The 23,209-nt window shown below is 38.1% G+C and overlaps 3 protein-coding genes across 17 annotated transcripts in view; 1 reads left to right on the top strand and 2 right to left on the bottom strand.

The window, feature by feature from the left end:
• mark2b (MAP/microtubule affinity-regulating kinase 2b) overlaps positions 1 to 6,068 on the bottom strand; it is a 47,668-nt gene extending 41,600 nt beyond the window's left edge. For 6 of the 14 annotated variants that reach the window (XM_084403457.1, XM_084403455.1, XM_084403459.1 and 3 more), the window contains exon 1: positions 5,121 to 6,056. In XM_084403457.1, coding sequence (XP_084259583.1) covers positions 5,121 to 5,168 — 48 coding nt within the window. In that variant the 5' untranslated portion in view covers positions 5,169 to 6,056. Of the gene's footprint in view, positions 1 to 5,120 lie in introns of all 14 variants that reach the window. The other 8 variants (XM_084403448.1, XM_084403456.1, XM_084403454.1 and 5 more) reach the window with 3 other exon arrangements.
• Positions 6,069 to 6,343: 275 nt separating this feature from the next.
• Positions 6,344 to 14,749, bottom strand: krcp (kelch repeat-containing protein). 2 transcript variants are annotated; one of them, XM_084403463.1, is made up of 13 exons: positions 14,357 to 14,749; positions 13,888 to 14,046; positions 13,731 to 13,803; positions 12,601 to 12,660; positions 12,228 to 12,501; positions 12,002 to 12,133; positions 11,369 to 11,556; positions 10,950 to 11,146; positions 10,653 to 10,744; positions 9,456 to 9,510; positions 9,228 to 9,325; positions 7,064 to 7,158; positions 6,344 to 6,950 (listed from the first exon to the last, which is right to left on the bottom strand). In XM_084403463.1, the coding sequence occupies exons 1-13, from the start codon at positions 14,416 to 14,418 to the stop codon at positions 6,819 to 6,821; spliced, it is 1,617 nt and encodes a 538-aa protein (XP_084259589.1). In that variant the 5' UTR covers positions 14,419 to 14,749; the 3' UTR covers positions 6,344 to 6,818. The 2 variants fall into 2 exon arrangements, with proteins under 2 accessions (XP_084259589.1, XP_084259588.1); XM_084403462.1 differs by having other exon boundaries at positions 13,888 to 14,049; positions 14,357 to 14,523.
• Positions 14,750 to 15,182: 433 nt separating this feature from the next.
• On the top strand, positions 15,183 to 22,884 carry adad2 (adenosine deaminase domain containing 2). Its single transcript, XM_084403556.1, has 9 exons — positions 15,183 to 15,269; positions 15,532 to 15,977; positions 16,069 to 16,197; positions 19,026 to 19,176; positions 19,655 to 19,822; positions 20,750 to 20,964; positions 21,409 to 21,643; positions 22,209 to 22,341; positions 22,489 to 22,884. The coding sequence occupies exons 2-9, from the start codon at positions 15,566 to 15,568 to the stop codon at positions 22,597 to 22,599; spliced, it is 1,554 nt and encodes a 517-aa protein (XP_084259682.1). The 5' UTR covers positions 15,183 to 15,269; positions 15,532 to 15,565; the 3' UTR covers positions 22,600 to 22,884.
• The last annotated feature ends 325 nt before the right edge of the window (positions 22,885 to 23,209 follow it).

Below are 23,209 nucleotides of genomic sequence, written 5' to 3'. Positions count from 1 at the left end.
ATTATCGGTTGCCATCTAGTATATCCAATATGTTGTCATTAGTTTACTTTGTTTAACAGTTCTTATGCATTTTTTGACAGAACTGGCAATTAAATTGTATATAATTTATATATAACATAGTAAATACAGTATATATATTATGGCATTTTATTAGTATTATTATTAGTAATAAAAAGACAAACACTATGATACTTTTAACATATACTGTCAGCAAATACGCATTTATATAATTGAAACAAGTCTTTGAATTTCTAATAAATAGGCTAAATAAATACTATAGCCTAAAACACTAATAGAAAATGAATAAAATGATTCATTGATTCATACTCAAATTATTTACTTCATATTTAGTAAATATCATTAAAATGTAACTGCAGCATGTTATTTACTATCTTTAAATTAAAAAGTATGATATCAAATAATTTGTATGCAATATGCTTTCTAAGATATTATTGGGCAATAAAAAAAATGATATCAAAATCCACTAAAACTTTACATTAGCATTAAATTACTGCATAACCAATAGCAAATGCCTAAAACAAAGCAACATTAACATAATCTGCCCAACCCACAGCCCAGGTGACGTCAGCTGAAAATTAACAAACATTTTGCCTTTGTAATAACATACGCTCATTAATTGTGCACAGTACGACCAAAAAGTGTGTATTAATAAAGCAAATAAGGCCAGATTTGATTGAATGTTGAGTCAATGAACACTGAGCTCCTAAACCACATGATTTAGCTAAAACATCAGAATGCAGAGGTTAGAGAATGAGAAACAGGTGAAGGCCCTTTCTCTCAATCTAAATCTGTGTCTGTGGGGTCTGCGATTTCAGGGAACTGTAACACAAGCCTGCGGTGTCAAGTCACAGTATCAGCAAGGTGACACACTGAGTTACTGAGGACAAGGAAACCCTGTGTTAACACTTATTGGGGTGGTGTGCTTTTCAGACATGGATGCCACAATGCTGGAGAACAGAGGCCAAATGGTCCTCAATTCAGGCTGAACACCAAGGTCTGTGAAACCCCTATTGAAAAAAAGCCCATGATTGTGTATAATGTGTATTAAAATAAACATGGCAATCAAATAGTCAATGAAGAAAAAGCACAGTGTATGACAGATACTAATATGTCATAAACAAACACACTGTTCCAAGTCCGATTTTTTTATGCAAAGCATCCTTCCCTGTGCCTGAACAAACCAGATAATGCAAAATAATAACACATTTTCATACCTCTCCTCCTACATAGCAGGCTGAAACTCACCCACAACCTCACTAGTATGATTAACACCAGTGATTCATTCCTCACACTCTTCCTCTGCTAAAACAGACACACTCTGAAGAAGAGGTTAGAGATCTCGGAGAGGGCATCCGGAGAGCTGGACAAGGATATAAAGTCCTTCGTTTTTCATAAAGCCACTTAGCGGAAAACACACACGTTAGCGCTGCCTGTATTGTATGAAGCTCAGTCAGCATTAGTCACACTGGCATGAGTTATTAATGAGCATCGAATCTGTCCTCCTCCTCCTCACTCTGAATGGCTCAATTTTCCATCCTCTGGCACTCGCACCGCAATCTGTGCCTTATCACATTGAGAGGGGCAAGCCTGGCTATTCTTACTGCCAGTGTCTTCCTGGTTCCCAAGTCAAACGCACTACCTGTTGACTGGTTTTCTCATTAGACCAGTGGTTCGAAACCTTTTTGTCTGTCCACAACAACATTTCAGATCCCTGCCCTGCATTATTATTATGTACAGAAATTAGTAGTATCTGATTAACATAATAAAAGTAGAATTTCAGAAGGTTGTGTGTGAATGAAAATAAATAAGAAATGTTTTTAGTAGTTTTAGCTTATTTTAAAACATTTTAAATCATCTTGATTCTTGAGGCCCTCTTGGAAATGTCCTGAGGGCCCCGGTCCCCTGGTTGAAAACCACCACTATAGACAAGTCTAAACTCATCTAACTTCATTGTATTTACAGACTAAATTTTACTTATATAGCACTGATTATTAGTACACCAAACTGATGGGATTTTCAGTTTATCCATTGAACAAAATGATTTTCAAAACACTATTAAGCCTTGTGCATCCTTATGGACATTTTTGTCTTTTTCAGTTTAGTTTTTTTGATAACTTTGCCTGTGTTTATGCTAACTGCATGAATTTTGGCACAGGTGTGTATTTTTATTGGAATTTTACTATTTCACGCCCATTTCCTTTAAAAAATATTTTTTGCACTAGGTGCACAAAATAGTTCCTCTCAGCACCTTTTGGACAAAAATGTCTGCGTTGAAGCCATTTTTAATCCCAGGGCCATTTAAAGGGTTAGTTCACCCAAAAATGAAAATTCTGTCAGTAATTACTCACCCTCATGTTGTTCCAACCCTGTAAGACCTTTGTTCATCTTCGGAACACAAATTAAGATATTTTTGATTAAATCTGAGAGCTGGATCACTCGTCCATAGGCTTCTAAGGCATTATAACTTGCTGGCCCAGAAAATGTATTAAAGACATCGTTAATATAGTCCAAGTGACTACGGTGGCTCAATCTTAAGTTTATAAAGCGACGAGAATACTTTTTGTGCGCAAAAAAACAACAAAAATAACAACTTTATTCCACTATTAATTTCCTTATCTCTGGGCCTCAAGTTTTTTCACGTAGTATAACTGCGTAGCGCATCTGTGTTGTACGTCACACGTAGGCTCACTATTGGCCGACGCTGGTCATGTGTGTGATGCGTGTGACGTACAACCCAGAAGCGCTACGCAGTTACACTACGTTAGACTCGAGGCCCAGAGAGAAGGAAATGAATAGTGGAATAAAGTCGTTATTTTTGTTGTTTTTTTGCGCACAAAAAGTATTCTCGTCGCTTTATAAACTTAAGATTGAGCCACCGTAGTCACTTGGACTATATTAACGATGTCTTTAATACATTTTCTGGGCCAGCAAGTTATAATGCCTTAGAAGCCTATGGACAAGTGATCCAGCTCTCAGATTTAATCAAAAATATCTTAATTTGTGTTCCAAAGATGAACGAAGGTCTTACAGGGTTGGAAGAACATGAGGGTGAGTAATTACTGACAGAATTTTCATTTTTGGGTGAACTAACCCTTTAACTGTAAAATTATGCAATCATTGTTAAGAGGCTTTCATTCTTGTTGGCAAGGCTTCAAAATTTTTACTTTTACAATTTTTTACCAGATGGTGCCATTTTCTCAGGTTTGGCCTATAAAGTTTTCTGCTTCATCATATAAATTATGCAACGATAATTGTGTGGGTGTGTTGGTATGGATAACAGAGTGTGGTTTGTATGTGTGTAATAAAACAATTTTTTGTGTATGTGTTTGTAATAATGTAACAATGGATCACAAAACCAGTCACAAGTAGCCAACAAAACATTGTATGGGTCAAAATAATCGGCTGGCTTTGTGGTCCAGGGTCACATATTTGAGAGAGAAAAACTGCAAATAACAAATCAAACCTCAGTGTGACCAGTGGATTTTTGCTGGTATCCAATGGGGAAAATGTGATACTGCGCCCAAACAAAATCTTACTGAAAGCTAATTTTTTGAGATATCAACCTCAAATTTGAAACAGCTTTTTATGGCTTTGATTTTCTAGCCGTTTTAAGAGTTCAACATGTTTCATAAAATATACATTTTATATAAAATAATGTTCATAAATCATTTTCATAAACTTAAAACTATATAACTTTTTTTTGGTTTTACATTTTATTTTTTTCTTTACTTTAGCAATAATCTACGGAAGCCCTAAGAGGCCATGGATTGTTATTTTTTTCTATCTTGTTTTCTCGTGATCACGACTTAATTTTCTCGTGATCTCGAGATAACAAAAGTTGTTTTCTCGTGATCACGACTTAATTTTCTCGTTATCTCGAGATAACAAAAATTGTTTTCTCGTGATCACGACTTAATTTCTAATATGATCTCGACATAAAACCGTTTTCTCACGCCGTCATGTGTAAAGTTATGTATCGCGATTCGCGAGAAAATCTCGCTCCTTCTGAATGTTGTGTATATCATGATGTAGCCTACGTGCGAGCTGGCTTCTTTGATTTTGAAATCTACTTCATAAAAAGCCCGCAGAAGAGATGGACTTTATAATTGCTTTGAGAGAGAGAGAGAGGTGTCCCAGAGGAGAACCTGGCCAGACTTAACTGATCTCTGACCATTTCTCGGGTCAGCCGCAAAAAAACATTAATCTGCATCTTTCAAACATAATTCTGGTAGACATGCAGACGTCCAGGACCTGAAGTTGGCTGGCAATGAAACTGACTACACGTTCAGGGTAGCTATATTGTCTTCTACGATAAAGTTGCAGACCTGACCTGACAGCCTCCTCCTTCTAAGTGTCGGACACTAATGTGGAAGTCGCCAATCACTGACAGACATAGAACTATTTCATTTTGAGTGAGCCCGTTATCAAAGTAAAAGCGAATGCGATCATCCATGATGCTGCTTTATTCTGCTTTTGGTGCTTATACTGTTCTTGCCGACTACGCAGAAAAAAACAAGTCGTGATCACGAGAAAACAACTTTTGTTATCTCGAGATAACGAGAAAATTAAGTCGTGATCACGAGAAAACAACTTTTGTTATCTCGAGATCACGAGAAAATTAAGTCATTATCACGAGAAAACAACAGAGAAAAAAAATATTATCCATGGCCTCTTAGGGCTTCCGTAATAATCTGCCAAGGGTCTTCTTTAAAAATGAGACCAAACTTAAGTCTGTGCTCCTAAGCTTCAAATTTTAATGACAGTTTTTTGGCACGGACATTTTTGTCCACTATGGACCTATGTGTCACTGTTTTTAATTGATGCACAAGGGTTAAGACATCAGATTTACAACATCTACAGCGAGGAACATGGAAGTTACCTTGACAAGCCTATCAATGAACAGATAAGGGAAGTCATATTGAGTCAGGGAAACTCTTCCTGAACTAACTTTTTTATATATCCAGACACCTGCCTCTCGACAAGCTTAAAGGAAATACAATTCAAAAGAAAATCAAGAATGACGTAATTCCAAACAATAAACACAGTAACACACATTCATACATATTAGTTTCTGTGCAGTCAGTGAAGATATGTCTCACCTGGCTGGATGAATTTTCTATAACAGCAATTCCTCCTCGGGTTGTCATTTTCGCCCAGGTATTCTCAAAAACAAGGCCACGGGGGGAAAAATAAATGAAAAATCGTTTTTAGTGGTTGACAAGCATTTATAAGCTTGCCTTTACAGGCTATTCGTCTGTTCTGACAGAAGTAATCAGTGTTGCTAGCTAGCTTGAACTAGCCACGCAGACAGAGATCAACAAGTTGAAGCCCAACATCAGTCCATATGTGGAGAAAAAAAGAAAAAAAAAACTTGTATTTAAGTCTCCCAGTTGAAAATAAACAGCAGGTCCTTGATGAGGATTTATGAAGGTCTTCTTGGAGAGACTAACATGGAGCTGACTTACATTTCTATTTGTTTCCCAACGAAATAAGCGAGAGTTTAAAACAATTCATATCCTACCAGATCTTAAAAATGACAGAATGAGGACACGAAAAGGAAAAGTATCTCTCTGCGAGCGATATGAAGTGTTAGGCCAACAAAACAAAACAAAAATCACAATTTTACCAACCTTCAAAACAATTAGTGTCAACAAAAGGTAAAAAAAAAAAAAAAAAACCTCAACCGTCAGTTTGAGATAACGAAACAAACGGCGCTGGACTGAACACGGATATGAAGAAAATCAACCGTGAGTGCTGAGAATGAAGGACTAGCAGACGTAAGATGGATTTCAAAAATCCCGAAAACCCCTCATTATCCACGAAACCGTCTTCCGCCACTCACGGGATCCCGGTGACCAAAGGCTCTTGAATGAAAGGAGTCGTCTGAGGGCTCGTATCCAAAGAGAAACATCCAGTCAGGTAGTAAAATCCATGATTGGCTTCGGGGATGTGGAGAAATGGGCTTCACTGGAGGCGGATCGGTGTCGTACTGCGGCCGAGCTGCTCAAACGCTCGTGCCTGATACCGGAACAAGCGCGAGAGGCAACATGGCCGATCTCCGGAGCGAGCGGAGGGGGGGGCTGAACGGGGAGGGGCGGCGGCGGACCCGTGCACGGATCCTCTAGGCATCAGTCGGTGCTCGCATACTGCGGTATTCGCGGTCGTAACGGCGACTGTAGACGTGGGGTGACATCATGCGGTCGTTGTTTCCGTGGAGATTTTGAAATTTAGCAGATGCCTGGACACAGGAAACAGTTTCTGTGTGACTGACCTGCTGTGTGATTGAACCAAAGTGCCCGAATAACTGAAGAAAAGAGGCGTTTGAATTTTTAAAGAACGTTTAATTTTGAACAGGTTTGCTGCGACAGTATTTACTGCTAAATCATAATTTTACACAGACATTAAAAAAGAAGCTTTATCTAAAAGCATGTATATACAAAACGGACACCAAAAAAAAGCTTTTCGTTGATCAAACCTGAATCCCTTCATGGAATAAACAAGAAAACAAATCTCTATCTACTGATGTTTGAAGAAGTATTCTTCTGAAGAAGAAAACAGCCCACTCTTACTGATCTATAATAATAATAATAATGGGCTTGTATCACAAATCATAACATTATAGACTGACTTCCCAAGGTCTGAGCATAAGTTTGTTAATAAAGGATGATATAATGCAAATACCTGAGTGAAAGTGTAATACATCTCTTTAAATAAGCCACAATCAAACCACAAAGAACAAAATCTGAAACAGCACAGCATAAAAAAAAGCATGTAAAACCGAATTGTGATGCACGCGTTTAGTCTCTTCTTAGCTCTTCTACTGGCATAGTGAAAAGGTCGGAGAAGAAGCTCCCTTCGTTGTCACCTCCACCAAAAACCAACAGCGTTTGTGGGGATGATTCTGGAAGGTCCTCTTCATCTATAGATCCCTTTACAGGCAAAGACACTAGCATTAAAGGTCTGAGCAGTGAAAATCAATAGCCATTATAATGAACCGAAACTACTTTATAAAAGGTGTCTATAATGTGAGGTTTTTTTTTACCTTTCTGCATGTGGTGGGCATGGTAATGATCGAATGTCCAGCTCGGGGGAAAGAATTGAGCTGGGGTAGAGACAGAGATGACCAGCAACTAGTGTCTGGAGTAAAAAAAAAACACAAAAAAAACAATTATTGTTAAAAATAATAGTAAAAGCTAGTTGCTTTGAAAGGAATATTCCAGGTTAAATACAACCTTTAAATCGATCAACAGCATTCATGGGATGTGACAACATACACTACAAATCAAAAGTTTGGGGTCACTAAGATTTTTAAAGAAGTTATAACTTATTCAGCGATTTACAAAACTTACAATGTTTAAAGGATTTTTTTTGCAAATAAATGCTTTTCTTCTGAACTTTGTTTAATCTGTCTTGAAAAATGTAGCAGAACAAGAGTTTTCAACATTGAAAATAATAATGAATGTTTCTTGAGCACCAAATCAGCATATCAGAATGATTTCTGAAGGATCATGCGACACTGAACACTGGAGTAATGATGCTGAAAATTCAGCTTCGGCTTTACAGGCATGGACAATGAAACTGAAACGCCGGCCAATACAGTGCTGAAGGTTTCCTGCCTAAATGCGTGGCCTGGTGGCTAATTTTCACTGATTTTACATTCCATCAGTAAGAGCAGAGTGTGAAGATTGAATTAGCAGAGCAATAGCACTGATGTACATAAAATATTGCAATCCACAAAACATACAGTAATGGGAGACATATCAGAGTTCAAGAGGTCTCGCTTCTCACTGGCACGTCTGTGACCAGGACAGCAAGTCTTTGTGGTGTATTGAGAGCTATTGTATCCATGGGGAAATGTCGGCATACCACCACTTATGACAAACCACATCCAATAATAGTAAATGTCCTTGCTCACGGAGTCCGAAATTCTCGCACGTTAAAAAATTAATACGACCTCATGTTGTGTCAATCACGTTTACACACTGCCTCCAAAACTTTCGTCCGCCGTTCGATTTTCTGCGTTTTAGGCATCCGTAGCAAGCATTTTGCGGTGTTTTGACAATTCAGAGCCACCAAATGAAGAATACGAAAAAACGCATACGAAAATTTCGGACTCTTAACTGTTGACGCAAGCTGTCTGAAAGGGATGTCCAGGCACTAACCCGGATTGTATCCAAAAAAACATAAAACCACAGCTGCCCAACTCACTGCAGAATTAAATGCACACATTGACTCTACTGTTTCCAACAAAACTGTTCATTGGGAGCTCCAAATTCAATCATGGGAGCTTCAATATTCATGGTCGGGCTGCTATAGCCAAACCTTTGGTCACTTGTGCAAATGCCAAAGTCGGTTTCAGTGGTGTGGTGCCAACAGTGCCAGTTGTTCTCTGATGAGTCCACCTTCACTGTCTTTCACACATCCGTGGGAGTTACAGTGTAGAGAAGGCCCGAAGAGGCGTAACACCCGGAGTGAAGTACGGGGGTGGATCAGTGATGGTTTGGGCTGCAATATCATGGTATTCCCTACTGTGCTTGATGGGCACTTCGCTGCCAAGGACTACTGAACCATTCTGAAGGACCATGTGTACCTAATGTTTCAAACATAGTACCCTGAAGGGGGTGTTATGTATCAGCATGCACCAATACACACAGCAAGACTTGTGACAGAATGGTTTGATGAACATGAAAGTGAAATTTAACATTTCCCATGATCTGCACAGTCACAAGATCTAAATATTTTTGAGGCACTTTTGGAGGAGCAAGTCAGAAAACTTTTTCCTCCACCAGCATCACGGTGACCTGGCCACTGTTCTGGAAGAGGAATGGCTCAAAATCCCTCTGGCCACTGTGAAGGACTCGGATCTGCCATTCCCAAGACGGAATTATACTGTATTGGCAGCAAAAGGAGGCCCTACATCATACTAATAAATTATTGTGGTCTAAAACAAGGTGTTTCAGTTTCATTGTCAATATGTCAAAGCCTTGTATATAAACAAACAAAAACAGTTAATTAAATTGTAATAAAATTTCATAGTAATACTGTTTTTTACTGTATTTTTTTTTATCAAATAAATACAGCCTTGTTGAGCAAAACTAGACTAGAGAATATTACCAACCCAAAAAATTAACAGTATTAGTGTATGTAGTAGCAACCATAGAGTCCTGGAAGTGGAATTGGGGCAAAAAACCCAACACAAGTCTCACCTGTGTTGAAGATGAATGTGTCACTCAGTGCATTGTTCCCATTGTATCCGCCATGGATCAGGAAGTTGCAGTCTGAAAGAACCGCACAGCCGTGCCAGCTGTGATACAATATGGAATGGGGTATAGGTTACATAAAGTTTGATCAAGTTGTTCAATCTTGTAACCATAATAAGACAACTGAAATTTTGTTATACATTTTGTTTGCTGTTGAGAGCATGTTTTAAATACCTTCTAGGAGAGGGGGCTGTCCCACTTGTCTTCACAGCAGAAAACTCCATCAAGCCTGAAATAGGATGTGACAATATGCTATTTTAAACTGACTACTCCACTTTTTAAAGAGTGCTTCCGTTATTAATGTGTAAAACAGTATTATATATGCAGAAAATCTACACAGATCTGAATAAAGAATGGAAGTATAACAGTTTCATAAAGAAACCGTGCAGAACAATGGATATATGACACTCCTCTACCATGTAAAACATGTCTAGTAGATTTTTTGTCCTCAAGTAACAGTACTGAGATGACTTCTATGAGTGGAAAAACATCTCCTTCCAGCAGTGGTTGTGTTAAACGTCTGTCGTTTTGACAGACAGGGTCTAAAATTTCAGTCATAATCTATTATTACCTGTCATTTTAATTTTCGTATTTAAGCCATTTAATAGCCTATATTTTCGTTCACATTTACATTTTTAATGTGAAATGCAAGATTATGCATTTATTTATTATTTAAAGAGAACAGCGACTGTACTTTACTTTTCATCTTCAACACCACGAAGCAGATGAATGTTTGTTTTTCCGCAGTGACAGCGGAGGTCACTGAAACAGAACCTTTGTGCCTGAACAGGCAAATATTAACGCAATATTACAAAATAGCACAATTACGATAAACACGTAAAAAATGAACTGAACTACTAAACTCAATCGACTTTCTCCATCTGCCTGAACTCAAACCTTCCTCCTGGTCTGCATGGACTTAAACTGTCTCTCTTTTTTCAACTCTTTTATCAACAAGATCACTACTATTCGGCCGTCCGAAGAAACTTCAAACTCAGCTGCCGTGATATTTTTGCAATTGTATGTTGATACAAGACTAGGTAATCGCTAATTAATATGCGTGCAGCGTGCTTGCCAACAACATGACAGGGGTGGGAATTACAGTTACAAGTTACAGTAGATCACCAACAGTGTAATCTGTCAAAATGACAGATTCAGGTTTTTCCCATCAATGCTAAAACAATTCAGTTAATGTAAGAAAATATTTGGTTACCACGACTACTGCCTTCCAGTGACTTTACACATTTAGTTATTCCCTATTTTTCCCCAATAAGACATCACACAGTGAGAAACCAAATTAAAATATAAAGAATAATAAGTAAAATACAAATAATAAGTCTTGAAAAGAGTAACAATTCTTGCAGCGTTTACCAAGATCTAGCATGAACATGTCATTGAAGCAGACAGGAGTGTCCCATCCGCCAAACACAAAGATCCTCCCCTGCATCACACATGCTGAGTGCCTGCACAAATTAATCAAAATCTGTTCAAGTCAGAAAGAAAATACTCATATGCCACATGCACAACTGAAAATAGTTTTAAAACATCACTATCAGTCATGCAATTAATGAAGTCTTACACATCTCAAAATGTTGCTAATGTAACTTTAAATAACTGGACTACTTTGATTTGAAAAAAAAAGAAAAAAAGAGACATGAACAGCCCTACCCAGAGCGTGGAGCAGGCTTCTCTCCATTGACAATGGGTTGATACCAGATGGCCATATCAGGGTTAAAGATGTAGATGGAGTCACTGCAGCCATCTGGTTCTGGATGTGGGCGAGGAAACACTCCTCCAAATACAAAGAGCTCTCCCCGGAACATGCTGCAGCTGTGGTAAGCCAGAGGAGGCACTTTTCCCTGCGCCTAAAGAGATCAACGAAATCCCAAAAAACTTTTAAGTATACTCAGAACCTACTGGCTAATAAAATGAAATCTGTATTTACTATGGATGAGAAAAGGGTGACATCTATAGCAAAAACAAATCGTATGTGCCTATTCATGTGTTACAGTAATATAATACCGTACAGTTCTGGGAGTCTTTTAAAGATAATTGACAGGTGTTTGTTGAATAAATTGCAGACTAACCTCTACCAAAGTCCAACGCCAGCTTTGTGTGTCTAAGATGTGAACATCATTAAACCATTTCTTATGCTTTGAGCCGCCAAACACAAAGATACGCTTAGACTCCGGATCATAGGTTGCTGTGTGACCAATTCGGGCCTCAGGGGTCGGTCCTTCTGCCAGGGTTTCAGCAGGTACCCAAGAAAGATCCTCTGAAAAAAATAAATAATAATAATTGTTGCAGTATTCATTATACATACTGTCTGAAAATTATTATCTGTGACATCTTTATTTTATTCATGCGCCCTCATTATCTTTAATCATAATAACTTCCCCTCCTTCTTTCAGCAGCATCTCTTTTCTTATCTGATTATGTTTTTACCGATGCGTGGGCAGGACAACTTGTCACTCACATGAGATCATAGCAAACGCAATGATCCAATCAATTCCCAATGGACAAAATCAAGTCTCAACCTACATTTTTTTCTTGTTCGAGACATTGTTTCACTCTGCTATGCATCACAATATGAAAAAAAAAGACCATTTCATGATGACTTTAAGAGCAGAATTATATCTACCAAGTGATAGCAGATTTAATAATATAATAACAAAATTACAATCTATTGACATGGTGAGACAGAAACATGAAATTTATACCTGTGCATAGTTTCCAGATGGGGTCTTTGCAGAACTGCATTCTGGATCCTTGTCCTCCAATCAAAATGGCTGTCTGAGGATCAATGGGACAGAGAGTCTGACCCCAGCGACCTGACGGTTTGTCCAATGGAGCTGGAAAAGAAGTATTGCCAAACATAAAATAACTATCATAACACATTATTAATACATCCCACATACAAGCAAGCAATGAAAAAAAATCACTCACCAGTCTGTGAGGAGGGTTTGGCCTGCTTGCCTTTAGCCTTGTGGCTTTGAGAACTGGAAGTTGCAGTCTGTTCCTCATTTTGAGAGAACAGACGGGTTTGACCTCCACGAGGATTGTTCTTGCCCCGTCTGTGAGGTGTTGCCTTTTGGGAGGCGTTAGGGCAGATGTTCTCCTTTCCTCTCCCTTCATTGATTTCTTCTTCTTCCTCCTCCTCTCCCTGAGACCACTTCCTCTTGCCTGGACATTCCTTTAATACAGGTGCTGTGGAGTTGCACTAAAAACAATGAATTGAGAGAAAACACTGCAGGTAAGTACCGGCAAGCACAGAGCGAATCTAACTTTGGTCAAAATAGGTATAACAGGCTAAACTTACCTCTGGAGTGCATTCCATCTGTGAAACAGTCAACACTGGATCCAAGAAATCACTAGTACCCTTTGGAAAACAGGATTATGGGTAAGTTCGTTGTCGCAATCAGATATGCACAGGTTTACAGACTTCACAATATTACGTATATTTTGATTAAAGGGGGAATGCAAAATGTTTTAAACAGAACTGAAGATGCTACTATCTTTGCTGAAAGCATAAAGGGATAGTTCACCTATAAATGAAAATTCTGTCATAATTTACTCACCCTTAATTTGTTCCAAACCTGCATGAAGTACTTTCTTCTGTTGAACACAAAAGAAGATATTTTGATGAATTTTGGTAACCAAACAGTTGCTGGTCTCCATTGACTTCCATAGCATAGAAGAAAATACTATGGAAGTCAACGGGGACCAGAAACTGTTTGGTTACAAATATTCTTCAAAAAATATTCTTTTGTGTTCAGCACAAGAAAGAAATTAGTACAGGTTTGGAACAACTTGAGGGTTGATGATGATGGTGAAAATGATGATGGAATTTTCATTTTTAGGTGAACTATCCCTTTATGCTTTCAGCATCTTCAGTTCTGTTTAAAACATGTTACATGAATTTATTCTGGAGATTTTCCCTTAGTCAGATTTTCTTCTGTATTTTGATGTACATCCAAGTGAAATGTGTCAATGAAAAGCATCACTTGGTTCAATACATCTCTTTTTCATTGGACGGAGGTAGATTTAAATGTGAGCTTGATTGTAATGGGTTTAATCAAACTAAATAATAAATAATAATAATAATAATAATAAATTACATTTATATAGAGCTTTTCTCAGCACTCAAAGCGCTTTACATAGAAGGGGGAATCTCCTCAACCACCACCGATGTGCAGCATCCACCTGGATGATGCGACGGCAGCCATATTGCGCCAATACTCGCCCACCACACACCAGCTTATTGGTGGAGAGGAGACAGAGTGATGACGCCAATCAGTATATATGGGAATTAAATGATTGAAGAAATCTGGCATGTGTTGTTATAATATTATATTGTTCACATTAAGATAATATGCATTTAGAAAATGGATAGGGTGATTTTTATTTAACGCAGTCTGTGCTTAAATCTTGGTAGTGTCTCATACTTACCCCACTGAGTTTGACAGTTAAGGTTGCTCCACTGGGCCAGACTCCATCCTCACCAGCTTCCCATGACAGACATCTGAGGAGAGGGAAGGTTTAAGTTAAAGGTTCCAACTTCCAACTAAAATATACTATATTGATTTGACACAAACAGTAAACTTACTTATTGTATGGTGTTAGTTTTCCCATATTAATGGGTATGTCCCTCTCATCAGCAAGTTCCACAGAGATTGAGTCTCGCTTTCCCCAGTCTCCTCTGGAGAAGAGAACCATCAGCTGAACACTAGACTGGATCTCAACTGAGCTCTGCCACCCATCGCGTCTGCTGTGGATAATAAATCATGTATAACCGGGACAGGTTGCTACAGTTGATATTGTGTGCGTCTTTTTTCTGTTTCCCGCAAGAATTTCACGAGGCGGGATACAGAAAGTATGCATTGCACTGTCAACGCTTGCATGACTCCAATCATTGCTTAATTATAATAATAAAATACATGGAGCTATCTGAATATCTTTCATGCATTAAAACCATTTGAATCACTGGAAGCATGCGCAGCTTGAGTTGCATTAAAAAAAATAAAAATAGAGAGCCCAATGCATTTCCAATGTTTGTTTATCTCAGTGAACTTTACCTTAAGATCTGCTGTGGTGGTTCATCTACTCCAAATATTGCATAAACGCCAAAATCCTCCATTTTAACGCTTTTAAGTTGACACTCTCCAACAGAACAGATACAAAATACAGTAAATTGGCTAAACTCCGTTGAGCAGAGCTCTATCTCCCGCCGACCTGACGCACAATAAATATAAAACCCGCGCCACCGCCAATACGTTTCGTTCACGAAGCGCAGTGATTGGACGAGTGGGTTGAGACGCAATGCAATCGACCAATCCTAAAGAAGAAGCAAGTGGCTTCCTGTTATTGCAATGTTGATTGCTAGGTGAAGTCAGCCAATGGATGAATGAGTTTATAACAGGCGGGATGATGCATGCTCGTCATGGAGGAGGGACATTCTTGTGTTGGTCAAATATGGTTTGGTTACGAGAAGAGAATTTCATCTCACAAATCAGAAAGTGAGATTCAGTTAAATTGTTGCTTATTGTATATTGTTAATAAATGTTTCTCTTGATATTTTTTTTTATATTAAAATATAATATTTTAGATTAAATAATAATATAACAAAAATAAATACTGTCAATGAGCTCTAGGACCTACAACATAAATCAAAACAATGTCCGCTGGTGACACCTGCTGGTCAAGTGTATGTAACATTATGAGCATTGTGAACATGTTTACTTTTTTGGTTTTTAAAAATATTTTTACATGTAGATTTTCACATATAAAATACAATTCGCATTTTGTATGTTTAACTTTTTTACTGTAAAGCGGTGGAAATTTACTTTAAAATTGTATTCATGCTTTACGCGCAATCGCCGTCACGTGACTCAAGCAGGCTGAGGCTCCTCCCAATAATTAGCTCAACTTTGCAGGTGGAAGAAAGTTGCTGATCAATTTATTCGACAAAGAAGCTCTTTTGAAAGTCAGGTATCTTTAAAAACACAGTGTATATAATGTGTCACTTTGTTGTGTATTTGTATGACCTACACTTACGTCGTGTATTTTTTATATTATAAATGCATTTTGATATTATTAGGCTGTCCAGTTATCAGTCACATTGGTCAGCTAAAATTAGGCACTTGCTATATCTGAGATAAATCTGTCATATTTCAGGCCCATAATGTACAATCATTTTTTTAAATCAGCATGTTTGTGCGTTTGTGACTACAAATAGTTCTCTTTTGTGCAGTCTATCAAACCTGCACGACGTTTTACAACAGATAATGGCAAACCACGGTGTGAATGCAGAGGGGAAACGGCTTCCTCGAATAGCTGCCACTCTAATGATGCGCTTTGCTCCTGAGAGGGAGCCCACCTTTGGGGTCCACAGGGCCAGTCTCAAGCCTCCTGGCCCTAACAATGAGTTTAAAGATACTCCATCACCTGCAAAAGAGAGTCAACCCTCAAACCCAGAGTTACGGCACTTTGTTGATATTATAGAGGAACCCACTGCTGTAGGCCACCATAGCCTAGAAGTCCCATCATTGGAGTCTTCACCCCAAGTGGAGGACCTGGACTCTGGCCCAGAGTCCCCTTCTGCATGGAGCCTGAGTAGTATTATAGGAGGTGAAACAACCCTAGAAGACCTGGAAGACACCACAGATGGCACTCTCAGGAGGGGCCAGAGAACTGGAGGTATGCTGACTTTTGTTTTTAAAGAATTTTCATTATTTTTTTGTGTCAGATGTTTTTTTACTACTGTTGTCTCAAATTCTTGCTCTTTCAGTAATGTTCACGGACTGGCACAAACACCGCGTAACAGCTGTGTGTACTGAACGTTTTGGCAAGCTGCTCAGAGAATGTCCTGAGTACCACAGGGCTAAGAGCTGCTTTGCTGCTTTTGTACTGGAGAGAGGTGAGATGCACTGCCAACCGCTGTGTTTTGAAACAAGACTCACTCGTTCATGACTAAAGATGTGTTTGTAATCACCCCCTATACCCTTATTCACTACATTCCAAACTCCACTAATATAGTCCACTTGAAGGAGTTAATTAAAACAAATCAACGAATTCGGACACTGAGTGTGCCGGAAGTGCTGCTGCTTTTGAATAGTGTGTGCTTGCTGTTTAATAATCATAGTAATGAAAAAAAATAGCATGTATAAACCTTATATAAAGGATGATATTATCAATTTAAATGGAATTTATACCTGTATGATATTAACCCTTAAAGACCTAGAACATTTTTGGGGCGCCTGACTCACCTGTACTTTTCTTTGTTTTTCTAACCCATTCTAGCAGCAAGCATCAAGTGCCATATATCATTTTAAACAGGAGAACCTAAAGTTTCCAGCTAGCTCATTTAAAGTCCCAGTTTTACATTTCTTTTGTCAGAGAATTTATGAAATTAACAGGATTTTAAGAAAAACGGCAGCAAAAAATGTGGTCTTTTCAGTGTGAACTCAAACAGAACTTCCTGAAGTTTTGTTTTTTTCTTTTAGAAAGTTAGACTTGGTTGTTTTAGACTTCCAGAAGAAATTTTGTCTACATGTAACAATCCCTCAGCAAGTTATAGCCATTTATTATAATATTATTCTAGGCGTTTTTGAGTAAAAACAGATGTATTACATTTACTGACAATGTAGATGTGTCCAAATAAGTTCAGGAAGTAAAGTAAATAGAAAAGTTGTTATATTACAACAGAACACTGAAGCAAACATTTTTCTTCAGAAAATTATATTATAATTTGACCATGAACAACAAATGCAAACAATATAACAAGTAGTGACAACTGTGCAATATAAATACTAACAATACAATATACAGAGTGTAAATGAACAAATGGTTCAAATAATCTTCACAAACTAAATACAAAAAGAAATAAACTGCAAATGAAGAAATGGTTCATTGAGGGTAATATACTGAGTGCTAATGAACAAATAGTGCAAATAATCTTCACAAACTAAATACAAATAGATAAATAAACAGTGCAAATGATTCAAACAATCTTCTGAATCGGAATTTTCCACCAGGTCTAACGACTCGTTTAAAAAAATCAATTCTAACACATCCTCCGATTTGTACTGCTGTTTTTTTTTACATACTCATGCTCTTTCGTGTTTTATGCTCTTTCGTGTTTTGCGCTCTTTCGTGTTTTGCGCTATGGTCAAAAACTTTGCATCCGTTAGTTTTCATGCGTAGTTTTCAATGCATTGCGTTTGTTAAAAATGTATAAAGAAACGTGATTGGTTGTTAAAATCACCAATCACTATGTTTGTTGGTTGAGTTGATGACCGTTTGGACAAATCTGGGCATGGGGGTGGGACTAAGCATCAACAATCGTTCCTGTTTGGCTCAGAGAAAGAAACCACATGTGTTTCCTTGACGAATCACTGCTGCAGATTTTGATGACGCAATCACCGGCACTACGCAGCCTATGAATGACCAATAGAGACAACCGTGATAACACGGGAAAGCTGAGAATCTCATCTTTACGGTGCATTTTAAAGCATACAGATTGGATTAGCGACTCAAAAGTTATTAAACATTTTAGAACGATAGTTATTTTATGCCGCGGGCGGCCGTATCGGTCTTTCAGGGTTAAGCTGTAACCATATTGGACCAGAGGTTTGGAAAAAGGATAGATAGATGATTCACCTGTGAGCGGCATCTTCTGACGAGATGCGGGAATTCTTTCACCTTGACCCTCATAGTGCATTATGGGTATTCTTTAGCCATTCAGTGTAAATCAGTTGTACACTCATTATTGCGCTGCATTGTAGGATTGAATGAGTGCAATTGATAACGAGCACTATGGTTTCGGACACCACTACAAATGGCTTTCCCTTCAAATATTGCCCTATTTAAGGGTATATGCTGCCTTGCGTGCTGTGCGATTTTATTCACGCTGCTAGGCAGCCTGGACACCATGGACCAGATTTTCCCCTCATAAAGGGAACTAATCACAGAACGGGGAGGGAGCAGCAAGACGATGACGACGTCTATGCGACACACCGAAGCAGTTTGTTTATATCTATGGATCCAAAATGGCATCAGACGTGAAGTTACCTTTCGATGCAGCCTTAGATAGTGTTCTAAGTAGTTTAGAACGCAAGTTTATTTCGTCGTCTTCCTCGTCGAATTTCTGTCGCTCTACATACGTCATCTGGTATAATTGAAACGATTGGCTATGAGCTACGTGCAGGTGCATTTGATAGACATTCGTATCGCCCAGTAAACGGCTCTGGGCATTCGTAAACCACGCCTCAAATACGAGAAAATGAACATGTGGTTCCCAGACCACGTCTCAATGAGACGAGGTCTGACGTTAGCCAGGCTAGGGTATAGGGGCAATTTCATTCATAGCCTAGGACTCAACAATTATGTAGGTTCCAAAACAAAAAATGATAAATTAAAATCATTTATGTATTTAATGATTTCTCAGTTGAAATGTACAATCTTTTCATTTATCATATTTCTTATAAAATTATTAAAAACAATATTTTGTATTTTTCACACATGTACTTTTTTCATTTCAAACCTTTCATTTTCTTTACAAAGAAAATATTACCTACTGATGAGCAGAATTCACAACCAAATTTCACAAACCAAAAATGTAAAATTTACAATGCATAGTGCATGAGCATGAATAAAACCATTATGCTTTGTAAATGTGTGTGAATTGTATAATAAAAATCTTTATTAATTGTGGTTAAAAATATGTTTTTAATATGTGTGTGTCAGAGGTACGTGACACGGATGCTCAGCACTGTGAGCAATATGAAGTGGTAGCTCTGGGATCAGGTCAGAACTGCTGCAGTGGTTGGCTTTCTTACACGGGATCTGTCGTCCATGACTGCCACGCCATTGTCATCGCCCGCAGAGCCCTCAAAAGGTTTGAACATTTTGAACAGCTTAGATAGAAATGGAGAGAGACAAAGAGCAGGACTACTCTCTCTCTCTCTATCTATCTATCTATCTATCTCTATCTATATATATATTGATATACGTTTTTGCCAATGACTACATCTGGATCATATTCAGAACGATGATCAAAACATAGATGGAGTAGATCAAGTCCATCAACACCCCTAATGCTTGCACAGTCATATACCACTTCCTGGGTTCATTTAATTTATATGCTGTTTATTGTTGATCGCATTACCGGTATTTCATATGTATCTGCTTGCATATGAGATTGCTCGTTTCTGCTTTTTCTTTGCCCTCTACCTTTTAACAATGATAACACAAAAAGCCATAAAACTCATCATTGGCAGGGAAGCATTTTTTCATAAATGACGAGTCAACTCGTCAATGGCAGGGAAAAAGTTAAAATAAGGAGATAAATGTGTTTGTCCTGTCTGGTGTCACAGGTACTTGTACAAGCAGCTCCTGCTGTTCTACAGTGCTGATCCAGAGCTGAAGCAGCGCTCAATATTGGAAAGTGTTCCATCTGAACGACTGCTTCAGCTAAAGCCACGCATGTACCTTCACCTGTACACTAACAAAACCCCCAAAGGAGCAGCACAGTGCATAGTCTTGTAAGTATAATTTTTTTATGTGCTATGCTAACATAAATTCAATAGATCCTCCAGAAAAGGGATGGGCAACTTCGCATTATCCATTATTGCATTATCCACATTTGTCCTACACCCCTTGAAGCTTTGCGTGAATTTAGGGAGTAACTTTATTTAAACTGTAAACAATCAGCAAAGGTTCGCTTTGAATCTCATTCAAGATCACTCCCAGATCATTGAATCGGACAGGACCATTAGCATCTCTCTCAAAAAAATGACCAAAGAGTTTCGATATTTTTCCGATTAGAAAATCGCAACTTTACATTTTCCGTCGGTCTTAGTACACGATGTTTTTTTGTGAGAGAGATGCTTATGGTCATGTCCGATTCAATGATCTATGCTATGCTAAAAGTGGTACTGCCAGACCCGGAGATCGGCTGAATGGATTCGAAAACGGTCAAACTCAACTCTTTAACTCTGGGGGAGTTGTAAAATGAGCCTATTTCCAAAACAAGTGGAGTATCCCTTTAAGGAAATTTTACAGCTCATTCAGTCAAACTGACGATAAAGATTATTTGTAGCGCAACATTACAGCGCAACAGTCTTTTTGTGTGGAACTTCCCCAAACTGGAAGTGCCTCCCATAATCTTAATTGCAGTAGGCTTGTTAGGAAAAAGGTGTATGCAATATTGCAGGGGTTCTCAACTCTGGCCTTTGAGGTCCACAGTCCTGCAGAGTTCAGCCCTGAGCCAGCTAATTAAATCTTCAGGACTATTAGTGTGACAACTACTAGACAACTAGTGTGTTGGAGCAGGGTTGGAACTAAACTCTGCAGGGCTGTGGCCCGCCAGAAGCTGAGTTTGACACCCCGGTTGACTATTTCAGAGAATCTGTCTAAAGTATATCTTTAAAATCATTAAATAAGTTAAATCTCCATGTATCCTTTCACAGAAAGTCTCAAAGCAGTGCTTACACCACTCTGAAGCTGCAGTGCCATGCTAAAGGCTCTCTCATCCCTGCTGTTTTCCTGCTTCCAAGCGTGTGGGGTGCACGCATCTGTTGCATGTCCGACAGTGCCAAACTCACCCGTTGGACTGTCACTGGAGTGCAGGGGGCACTACTGAGTCATTTTATTAACCCAGTCTACATTACCAGCATTGTACTTGGTAAGCTGTGTGCATTTGCAGGTGACTGAGTGTTTCCAAATATGGCAGTTGGATCTGGATTGAAACTGTGACTGAGATCTGCAGTATCAGCTTCTGTCTGTAAATATTTGTTTGTGTGGTTCACTTCGCTTTTCTCTAGTACCACGTCTCACTGAAGCTGCTCTGACCACACTGAGTATTGTCAATTTCCACTTCCTCTTTTTAGATGCTTTATTAATTGCACTGTAGGAATTAGGAAATGATCATTTGAAAATACTGAAGAATCAACACATTATCTTAAGAATGAATTGCAATATATTGATTCATGATTGCATTAGAGAGCCTCAAGTTACTACTCATACATTTTATACAAGAGACAACTTGTATATTTCATATTCATGGATGAAATCCAAGCAGCCAGAAAAATGGCTGTACTTATTAACCTTTTCTCCGCTTGTTGTCCAGGTGATTCCAGACACTGCTCAGAGAAAGTGTCTGAGATCATCAACAAACGTCTGGGCACAGGCTGGAATAATGCTCTGCCTCCACCATTCAAACAAACCACCATCTTCTTCCTGAGTGGAGAGAGTGGGTGGCCTGTTGAGAACACCAACTACAGCAAAGACCTCAGTGTCAACTGGTGTTTGGGAGACTCCAGTATTGAGATTCTGGACAGCACCACTGGCTATGCAATCAACAAGTCAGTCATACTTAAGAACATCTTTAGCTAGTTTATTATCTCATGCAGAAGTTTATTGCCTATTTTGGGTTTGACTATTATAAATATTTGCACCATTTGAGAATCTGACCAGTGACCAACCTGTTTGTCACAATAGAGCACAAAATTTGGCGTCCAGAAGTAAAAATCCCATCTGGTCCGTAGAAAATTTATTTTTAGCAAAAATGTATAAACCTACTGTAGTATATGCTTTAGTAGAAGTCATCTGTGATTTCAACATAAAAAAAAAAAAAAAACTTAAGTCGTTGATGTTTATTTTGTGAATATTTATAATCGGTGCCTTAGTCAGTTAACATTGACAAGTCAATAGTTTTATATTGTAGTGTTTTTGTACTGTTCATACTGTAGTTTTGCATACATGATCTACTTTGCTGATTTCTATATTTTGCTTTTTAACAGTAAAGTATATCTCTATTTACCAGTGCAATCTTATTCAGTGTTTAAATATTAAGTCCCATTCCTTTACTCCACTCAATGAATTGACCGCCTTTGAGTTTATAAAATCCTTTTTTATTCTTTCTCTTAGTTCTCCATTTGTAAGCGGTCCTGGATCGTCAAGCAGACTTTGTAAAAGAGCGTTGTACTTCTGCTTCAGAAAAGTCTCAGCCGTGGCAGGCCACCATGACTTTCTGTCATTCTCCACATACCGCAATGCTAAAGTATGTGTATATAGTTTTTTTATGGATAATAATATCCAAATGTATGCGAGTTTGAGTTTATTAGTTAAAACTGAGGTTGCATGTGTATAAATATGGCATTTTGTGCACCAATCTGCTGTTGTAAACTGCTATCTGTTTTCCATCTAGATGGCTGCCCAGCTGTATCAGGAGACCAAGACTCAAGTCAATGTGCAGTTCTTGGCCAACAATGCTGGACCGTGGAACTCCAAACACTTGGTAGATTGCTTCAGTCGCTAAATGACAGGTTGAACAACCCTTGAGGTTCCCAGATGTTCAACAAATTGCACCCCTTGCATTTGGTCGTTCATTGATGCTTGAAAACATATGTTCATATGTAAGTTCTTTGATCATTATCAGATATCAGATAGCTATAAGGCATGTAAGTGCACTTCTACTGAAAATATTTGTGTTCTAAAAAGTGTAGAGTACTACCAGCTATTTTAACTTTACAGTTATTTAATATTTGTTTGCTTGGTTTACTTGTTATTTAGATTCTGTGATTTGGTGTTTTGTTTATTTTATTTTTAAGAAAGATGGAAGAGACTTTAAGTTTGACATACCCACACAGAAATATTATAGTAGTTTAAAAGAACATTTGTAAGGCTCAGGCCTCCCATAATTCATGTTTATCCCCATTCATAATTTGTGATAAAGTAAGCAATAAAAACATTGTGAAAATGACTGATCATAGAGTATTAGTCTGTCAGGAACCAGTAACACCACTGACAAATTTCAGGATTAAAGTTATTTAAAAAATTTATTTTAAAAAAACAACAAAAATAATAGCATTGATCATACAATTACTTAATAAATCAAATGTATTAATACAAAATCACAACAGATTAAC

This window comes from Rutilus rutilus (assembly GCF_951802725.1).
Source record: "Rutilus rutilus genome assembly, chromosome: 3".
Lineage (NCBI taxonomy): Eukaryota > Metazoa > Chordata > Actinopteri > Cypriniformes > Leuciscidae > Rutilus > Rutilus rutilus.
The sequence above is the reverse complement of the archived record's forward strand: the minus strand, read 5'-3'. Positions and strand labels throughout refer to the sequence as shown.